General features: G+C 38.9%; 1 protein-coding gene across 1 annotated transcript in view; it reads left to right on the top strand.

Moving 5' to 3' along the window:
• The window catches only part of MAML2 (mastermind like transcriptional coactivator 2), a 363,852-nt gene that overhangs the window by 342,351 nt on the left and 11,324 nt on the right, over positions 1-10,177 (top strand). Inside the window, exon 3 of the mRNA XM_007451252.1 lies at positions 6,639-6,842. Within this exon, the coding sequence (XP_007451314.1) occupies positions 6,639-6,842 (204 nt within the window). The remainder of the gene's footprint in view (positions 1-6,638; positions 6,843-10,177) is intronic.

Genomic DNA, 10,177 nt, shown 5'->3' on the forward strand with positions numbered 1-10,177 from the left:
AAGAGCTGGGGGGAGGGGGAGAAAGATTGAATAGCAAATCAGTTTGTGAGATCTACTGTACAGACTTGCCCAGCTGGGTACTTTATCTTGAATTTGTTTTGCAAATTGCAGATGCCTAGCTCTGGAAGCCAAGAAAAAGAAAGGGCAGTCATTCCACACCAAAACACTCTCATGGATCCCAAGTAACTTACATTACTTCATTTTTGTGGGGAAAAAAATCATTATATATTCCCCTTCCAAAATAAGAGAAACAGAGAGCCATTTTACCCAGATGCCCAAAACAAGACAAATATTTTTTAGAGGTTTTTTTTTTTTTAGTATTAAGAGAACAATACTTGTCTGATAACTGCTTGCTTTGTGAAACTTTCTATGTCACTGTTCAGCCCACAAAACTGCTTTAATAGTAAAACTGAATTCAGTGGGTATTAATATTTCAACATACTTCAGTGAAACCAGGGATATTTTTGTTTGCTGCTTTAGGACATATCTAATTGGACCCCATTTTACCTTTTGCTATTTCACAGAACCCTCACATTCCATTAAAATGAAACAGGCAATCCTAGCATTTTTATTAGTTAACATCTTTTAAAAAGATATCGCACATATTGACCATGATTTACAGAGCCATTTTATCAAAGTCAGACCTAGGGGCCAGGCCTACACTCTGGTGTGTGTTACTGAGATTCACAAGGTTTTCTTCATACATACTTTCTTTAAATATTTATACCTGAAATTTTAAAGAAGAGGGTATTGGTGAATTCACTGTTAGGGCTAGAATAATGAGGTTTGGTTCTAATTTTTAATTTGGACATTCTTTTCAAAAGGACTTAAAAATGGCTTTAAGAGAAATGTAGGTGATAAGAAGGAGGAAAGGTGATTTGTCCTCTAAGGAAAAGCGTTTTCCATTTTAAAGAGTTCAGGAGTTCCCTTAATTTTCTGCCAGATTTTAGAGACATGGTTTGTGATCTTGTTAAGTTAGTACTTCCTGTGCTGATCCATGGACAAGCTCTTAAGTCAACAAAGTAACACATTTGGGAAAGCATTCGTTTACCATATTTTCCATACATTAAAATATGCATCCAGCTTCCTATAAATGTAAATCAACCTTACACACTGCCACTCACTTGTGAGCATGCTTTGATTTATCCAGCTAAAAGGTTTGGTCATCATATACATGATTTACCAAATGGTCTTCTAACATCCTTGAGACCATTCTGGAAAATAAATTTCCCATCCATAGTCCAGTTGGAAAACTTGGAAGTATAGACACGCTGCAGGGTTTTCCAGCAGGCTGAGTGGTCTTTGATCCCTAAGGCCTGAAGAATACATGATGTATAATATTGGGTTGGCCAAAATGTTCATTTGATTTGAAATAAAAATAAAAGACACATTTTTCATTTTCACCAAGAATTTTATTGAACAATGTATTCACTAACCCAATGAACTTTTTGGCGAACCCAATAGATGCTCAACAAATATCTGTTGAATGAATGATTAAGAGTAGAGTGAAGATAATAATTCTAAAGATATAGCTTGATTATTGGCAGAATTTTATTAAAAAGATACAGAAATGCTTTCATTGGTCTAGCAGTCCTGTGCTGGATTAAAACAAGGATTAAGAAGGTTTAATCATATTTAAGCACTTGGCATACTACCCTAATTCAGTGGCTTAGCCAATACTATAAAAGAACTTCAAAATCTTAAATACACATCACACACATACACACACACTCACATAGATGTGGAAAACTATCTATAAGTGCATATTAAATGTAAATTTATATTAAATCCCAGGATGATAGGATCAGAAGCCTGTTTTGTATGTTAACATCAAATACCATAATTTATTGGTAGAAACAGAAAAACAAAACACAAAATGAAAGATCATTCAAGTTCATGATTTGAAAGAGACTGTAGACTGAGTTTTCTAGCATATAAAAGACTACATCAGTAAAAGTAGCCTAATTCATTCACAAACACACACACACACACACACACACACACACACACACACACACACACACACACACATACTCTTTCATCTACGAGCTGAGGATGTGCCATTTTTACCATGGCCTTCACAAGCAATTGAGGAGAAAATGAGTGTTGAGGGAGAAACAGATGATTTCTATTAAGTCAAGTTCTACATGGGCTGAGTGTAAGGCAAAGAGTGAGGCTGGGTATGGAAATCAAAGCCAACGCATGGGAGCATATTTTTCTTTCAAAATATTTTATGTACTAAAGTTTGCACAACATCTTGGCAATGACAGCAAGCCTGTGTAAGGAGGTGTTTTGTGTTTCACAGCTAACATAAGGGCAAAAAAATGTATGAGCAGCCAAATATTACTTCCATCATGAGTGGAAAGAATGTGTATGGTAGAGTACATGGTAAGACCCATGGGCTAAAAACTACAAGGTTTGAAAATCTACAAAATTCAAAAAGAGAGCTTATCTCTTATTTTAATATCTTTTGGTATTGTAAAGGAATGAAACTAAATTTAGTACGGTCCATCTGTTTGATTAGAGAGAGAAAGACAGAGTTACATTTTCTTGGCATGCAGATCTTTTATAAATCTTAGCAGAGGGTAGTTTTCCAGATTTCACTGGAAATTATTTTGATGATGTTCACTGATTCTGCCAAAGTAAGCATTCTGTCACCTCTTTTCTTTCTCTTCATTTTTCCCCTTTGTAAATACTTTTTTGATCTTTAGAAAATAGAAAACTGCCTGTCACATAGTAGATATTCCGTAAAATTTATCAAATTTATTAATGGATGGGTGGATACATGGGTGACTAGACGAGCCATTAGGAGATGTGGATTTTAATCCTAAGGCACTAGTAGGTATCATACCACCTAATGGAAATGACTATGCATTGCTTTTTAATGCAGTAACTTTGAGTGAGTGTGTCCATGGCCTTTGTGATGTGTGTATCTTATAAGCCAGAGATTCTTTTTTTAATTGAAGTATAGTTGATTTACAATGTTGTGTTAGTTTCTGGTGTACAGCAAAGTGATTCAGTTATATATATAGTTTATACAAGATATTATATAAACCATTATAGTTTATTACAAGATATTGAATATCTGTGCCTGTGCCTACAGTAGGACCTTGTTGTTTTATTTTATGTATGGCAGTGTGTATCTGCTGATCCCAGACTCCTAATTTATCCCTTATCCCACCCCCTTTCCCCTTTGGTAACCATAAGTTTGTTTTTTATGTCTGTGAATCTGTTTCTGTTTTGTAAATAAGTTCATTTGTATCACTTTTTTAGATTCCACATATAAGTGATATATGATATTTGTCTTTCTCTGTCTGACTTACTTCACTCAGTTTGATGATCTCTAGGTCCATCCATGTTGCTGCAAATGGCATTATTTCATTCTTTTTTATGGCTGAGTAATATTCCACTGCATGTGTGTGTGTGTGTGTGTGTGTGTGTGTGTGAGCACATGTGTGTGTGTATGTGTCACATCTTCTGTATCCATTCATCTGTTGATGGACACTTAGGTTGCTTCCATGTTTTGGCTATTGTAAATAGTGCTACTATGAACATTGGGGTGCACATATCTTTTTGAATTAGAGTTTTCACCTTTTCCAGATATATGCCCAGGAGTGGGATTGCTGGGTCGTATGGTAGTTCTATTTTTAGTTTTTTAAGGAACCTCCATACTCTTCTCCATAGTGGCTGCACCAATTTACATTCCCAACAGTGTAGAGGGTTCCCTTTCCTCCACACCCGCTCCAGCATTTATTTGTAGACTTTTTGATGATGGCCATTCTGACCAGTGTGAGGTGATACCTCTTTTTAGTTTTGATTTGCAGTTCTCTAATAATTAGCGATGTTGAGCATCTTTTCACGTGCCTTTTGGCCATCTGTATGTCATCTTTAAAATATAAGCCAGAGGGCTTCCCTGGTGGCGCAGTGGTTGAGAGTCTGCCTGCCATTGCAGGGGACACGGGTTTGTGCCCCGGTCCGGGAGGATCCCACATGCCGCGGAGCGGCTGGGCCCGTGAGCCATGGCCGCTGAGCCTGCGTGTCCGGAGCCTGTGCTCTGCAACGGGAGAGGCCACAACAGTGAGAGGCCAGCGTACCGCAAAAAAAATTAAATTAAATTAAAATATAAGCCAGAGATCTTAACTTCAAATGCCTGCATGGGCCAAGCAAGTAATAGAAATGAGGGAAAAGGGTGGGTATAATAAAATGAGGAATAGTGGGGACTGTGGCCAACTGGAGAGCACAAGGGCCTACCTGTGTTTAAAAAATGATGGGAGCCAAACATACCACATGTGCAGTCAAGTACATTTACACCATAAGCTCCTTCACAAAAATAATTGTTTCTAAAATATCTCTGCCATACACAAAATAATACAAAGATAAGTAAGTAAGAAAAATATTAATTGCTAAAATTTATCTAGAACCTACTAAGTGCCTAGAACTCTTCTAAATTTCATCTGGCCTAATTTTATGTCATGAATGTAATTACCTTCATTTTACACATGAGGAAATTAAGACACAATATTTCATAAATCTATATTGGTTGCTCTATATAATAAATAATTGGATATTAAGAAAAAAAATATAGCACAGCACAGAACAAAGTATCAGGGCCCTGAGCTGAGTCCCTAACCCAGATGAAGAGAGAGTCCTGGTGGCTTGTAGGACATGTGGGTGAAATCTTTCCCAAGAGCCATGATGGATTTAAAGCTGACAGATCTGACTGGGCATTGAGTGCAGATGTGTTAGGGATAGTTCCTTTCAGCTGCTCAGAGGATGTTCCTACCTCAGAGCTGACTCTAATTATTTTTCATTAACTGGTGAGAAGGACCACCCCCTCCCCATCCCCACACCTCTGCCCTTCTCTCTAAAACACCCCCTTCCAGGCGCCTGATTGAGGGTGACCCCTTAGAACAGTGCTCAATACACATTTGCGGCATGGACAGATGGGTTGACCCAGATTTACAGTAGGAAGCTTTTTCTCCCCAGCTCTTCCTGTCTCAACTGAGAGACAATAGAGGATGGTGATTGAGAACTGGAGTTCTGGAGTCGGGCCTGACTTCAAATCTTCCTCAACTACTTACATCTAAGTGATCTCTCTGAGGCAGGTTTCTCATCTGCAAAATTAGGATGAAAATAATAGTCCTTGTTCATTGTCTCATTGTTCTGTTAGGAGGATGAAATGATACTAATCACATAAAGTGCCAAGCCCAATGACTGGCCTGTAACAAACCTCAGTGCATGGTCATTTTAGGATTATTTTGTATCCCTTTTCCTTGTGGCAGTTGGTGAGCTCTGTAGCCCCAGGGATTATTAAAGCAAGACCACGTTTCCTGCATCCCCAGGCTTTGAACTGGTGGCTTTTTTTTTTTGGAGGTCAGCAGATAACTAAAGAAAGAGAAGGCAAGTCCACAAGTGGAGTACCTACTATTTACTGCTCATCAGGCATCATGGGAGTTGCTTTATCTTTTTAATGTCTTGTAACCTCACACAGTCCAGCTGGGAATGAAAGTTGGATTTTATTGCTCCCATATAGCTAGTGTTTCTCAAAGAGCATTCCCTGGATCAATGAGCGTTAGAATCACCTGAGTAGGTACCCGATCTGTGGCCTCAGAATTTCTGGAGCAAGGCCCACCTGGGTATCTGCTTCCTAGATGAGTATCATCAAAGTGGGAGGATCTTTTATTTAGTACTTGTATCATTTAATCTAAAACCTGATTCTGTATTTTCTTGTATTTTACATGTAAGCATGTCATTTCTTCCTTAATTAGATGATAAATTCTCCAAAATGAGGACTATGTTTTCTAGTTTTCTTGTAACCCCAACAGTGCACAGCTCAATCCTAAACACACCATTGGGAATTAGTGAAAGCACCTGGCTGGGTTTAGCTTTCTGCCCTGCAGGGTGCTGACCTGTCAATGCCTAAACATTGGTAGAGGCCTCAAATTAGGATGGCAATTCACCAATACCCAATATTATTTAACACACAATTGTGAGTCTTTGACCAATACTTCCTTATTGTCACTTGGTGTTCTTTTACTGATTAATGCACTAAGATTCCCAACTTACTGACCAGGGAGGAAAATTAACAAGTCTCTGAAAGGTGAAGTACCTAACAAGTTTCAGTGTTTGTGAAACAGAAACTCACAGGTCTTCCTACCTTATCACAGAAAGCTAGGCCCCTTATGTCCAAAATGGTTATTCAACTTTCAAACACATGAATTGAAACGATTTTCACTGCAGGATCAGCAATGATATGGGCTAACTTTAGGGAAAAGGAAGAACTTGTTACTTTATGATGTGTTTGTTCCTGAGCAATTGAGAGGTTTGCCATATGTTTTTATGGTAATTTTCTTTGACGTGCCATAAATACCTTCTGGAATGTGGAGGTTCCACCATCAGAGTCACGTGAGAGCTTTTCCAATACCCTAATGTCATTAAACCAGCTGCTTTGGTTGCTGTGATATGCAATTATTTCTTCTACGTTTAAAAAGCAATTCTCTGATCTCCAACCCATTAACCACGTTTGATCTTAACAAGTTGAAAAATGTTTGGAATCTAAGCTTATGATCTTTGCGAAAGTTTTTTTTTTTTCTTTTAATTCACAGTAGCTTTCCACCCCCTCCCCTTCTCTTTTTTAGGATCAACACTCTGTGGTAGGCCAGAACACAGGCCCCAGTCCAAGTCCCAACCCCTGCTCAAATCCAAACACTGGAAGTGGTTACATGAACTCCCAGCAATCACTGTTGAATCAGCAATTGATGGGAAAGAAACAGACTCTACAGAGGCAGATCATGGAGCAGAAACAGCAGCTTCTCCTCCAGCAGCAGATGCTGGTTGACACGGTAAAACTTTCTCCCAGTTTCTACTGCACACACCTATTGGCCCAACAGAGGGGATTCATTATTTTCCATTTCTACTTACTGTGCTTGTCTCTGTGTCCACCTACGGGACAGCCACCAGGGTGTCCTGGCTGTAAGAGAGGCTAAATCTATACATGTAAAGTGCTGCAGGAAAAAAAACAAAAAACAAAAACTTGATTTACCAGCTGCTGGACAGTTGGAATGCATAGGACCTGGGCTGACTAGCCCTGCCCAGCCCAGGAATGTTTAGAGCCACCAACATGGGCATTGGTATCAGGCACAGGAAACCAGTCTTCTTCCACAGCCCCAAGGGGCAGAAAATAGGGGACAAAACTTTAATGAACTCAAATCCAAACTGATTTTAGAGGTGAAAGTGTTTTAAAGCAACTTTAAAAGCCAGTGTGGAGTTTCAAAACTTAAAATTTGGCCTCCAAAATACAAGCATCTCAGAATAGTACATGTTTTTTAAGGAAATCGAAAATGTATTTCCCACTTTCACCACATTTAAGTGGCCTTACCTTAAAGGCAAGGTCATTATTTCCCACACATTACCCAAGCATTAACCTTACTTCACTATTTATCTGCTTGTCCCTTCTATATTCTCAAACTCATACATTCAACAACTGCTCCAAACCCTTCCTGCCTCCTAAGACCAAAGCCTTTTCTCCAAATTTTATTCTTTCCCTTCAAACTATTTGGCCAAATGAAAGAAGAAAGAGGCAAAGTTAACCATCTCCAGGTTGATAGAGCCAAGGTACACAGAAAATAAAATTAAAAAAAAATAAATTTATACTCAAGGAGCTTTGCAGTAAGAGTCAGAAACCCAGGGTGTGATAAGCGTATAATTCATTCAGTAAATATTTACTAATTTACAATGGGACTACAGCCTTAAACAAGACAACCCTGTCTTTGTCCTTAAGGAGCTTAGAGCCCTCTGGGGATGTCAAATAAACAGGCAACTGTAATACATGTGATTAAATGCTGTGATGTGGGATTACCAGAAGTGGTTTCAGAGAGGAAGTTTTATCTACTGAAGATCTGAAGGTGAAGTAGGAGTTGGAGGGAAGAAGCGGGGAGGGTCCAGCCAGAAGAACCAGCATATTCAAAGACTCAGGGACAATAAAGTATACTACATATTACATTTGCTGAGGCATGTCACGTGCACAAGGATAGGGGAGTGAAAGACTAGGAGGCCAGAGATCAGAGACCAGAGGATAAAGCTTGCTAAATCAGAATTTATATTGTTGAAAAGCAATGGAAGGGAATTCCCTGGAGGTCCAGTGGTTAGGACTCTGCACTTCCACTGCTGGGGGGCCCCAGTTCAATCCCTCATCACGGAACTAAGATCCCTGCAAGCTGCACAGTGTGGCCAAAAACAAAAACAAAAGAAGAAAAGCAATGGAGAGGACTTTAAAGCATTTGAAACAAGGAAGCACTAGATTCAGATTTGATTTGCATTATAATAAAGGTATAAACATAGCGAGGGAAAATGTAATGGAGGGAAAGATAAAATCCAGCTTGGAGAGATGGAGGATAGTCTCCCAGAAGAGATAAAAGTTGACTTTGACTTTGAAGGACTGTAGGATTCTGATGGATAGAGTGGTCCACCATTCTAGGTGGAGTGTGGGCCAGAGACCAAAAGGTATAGCCTGGGTGTGTATTAGTTGGTTAGTCTGAGATTGTATGATGAAATATTTAATGCATAGTGAAAAGTACAAATCATAACAATCCTTTATGTTTTTTAAGGAATGACAAATGGAATTAAGTTTGGAATCCAGAGCATGTGAGAAGAGATAGTGAGAAATAAACTTATTTGACCTTGAACAAGGAATAGTGAAAAATAAACTTATAGGTGACCTTGAATGTTGCCCTAAATTGTAGGGGAACCACTGACTGGATTGCTAAGTGGCACAACTAATTTCTACTATAAGTCATAGTTTTGAAATCTCCACTCCTCCTGCCCACTCCCTCCCTTTTTATGATCTTCATAAACAAAATAGCTAAGAAACAAGGGCAGTAGAAGAGAAAAACATACAATCTAAGATTGGCTTACTGGGTACACTTCCATCATTCCCATCAACACTACTAATTTGTTGACTTGTAACAGGCAGAGGTTGAATTTCTGGATTTTCAGCTCTCATTAAAAGGCGAGGAAACATTCCATGAGGGTCCTGTACTGGCACTGTCCTAACTCCCATGGAGTCCCAGTTGAGTCACCGCTGGGACAGGTGCAAAGGGCAGTAGCTAAGCTGTGAGAGATGAATGAGAATGAGGCTGCTGTTTTTGTGATTTTTATAAACCGTTCACATTTCTTTTTGTTTGGCGGACATTGAGGGTGCCTGTGCTTTTTAGCATATCCAGGAAGAAACAGTCTTTGATGCCACTTTACATTAGCATATGTTTTGTAGTCATTTGCAGTCAGTTGGCAAGGCCACATAGGCTCGTAAATTGAGACATTTTCTCATGAAAGTGTATTATCCCGTACTTTCTATTATTTTCCCACCAATGAAGCACAAAGAAGAGAGATGAGTAGTACTTGTTACAATGGGCATCATAATTACCAACACGTTTTGTGCACCTACTATGTGCCAAGCACCATGCTGCGCTTTTACGGTAAAGGATTAATCCTTACAATAGGAGTATGAGAAAGGTCCTAGAATTATCCATATTTTACATTTTGAGATAGCGAAACTGAAGCAGAACAGATATGGGCAACAGAAGATTATTTCTGTATTAGCTTTTTGGGTCCAAGATATTGGGTTATCATGAGACATTAGTTGTGAAGTTAAATTTCATGTTGCACAGAAGTAACCTCAGGGATGGCCTGTGAGTTTACACTTGCATAGAATGGGGATGTCCTTCTCTTGCAAATGGAGCAGTCTCCATTCAGTGTTGAAGTCTGGTCTTTGCTGCCCCTCAGCACAAAGTGACAGCCTGGCAGTTCTTGTCCATGCGCAAGGCCATTAACTCTAACTCATTTGTGAACAAGTACTTTAAGAAACTCAAGTTTCCAGAGCTGTGTATGTTAACACTTTGAACAACCTAAATAACCCCTCAGGAGAATAAAAAGTCAATAAGTAGATTGAACATATGTAAAAATAAATCCAGATTTGAAATCTAGTCTTTCATGGAGTAGCAAGGGCCTGATTATCACTCACACACATGTGTGAATTCTGTTTTCTACAATAGAAACAACAGAAACACCTAATTGCATAAGAAAATATGATAGATGCTTTTGAACAAGACAAGATTTCAGGAAGTCCCATGTTGGCATAAAAATCAAAACTGTCAGCTTGCACAATAGTTTACAGCAGGAA

This window comes from Lipotes vexillifer, unplaced genomic scaffold (assembly GCF_000442215.2).
Source record: "Lipotes vexillifer unplaced genomic scaffold, Lipotes_vexillifer_v1.1 scaffold1396, whole genome shotgun sequence".
Taxonomy (NCBI): Eukaryota; Metazoa; Chordata; class Mammalia; order Artiodactyla; family Lipotidae; genus Lipotes; species Lipotes vexillifer.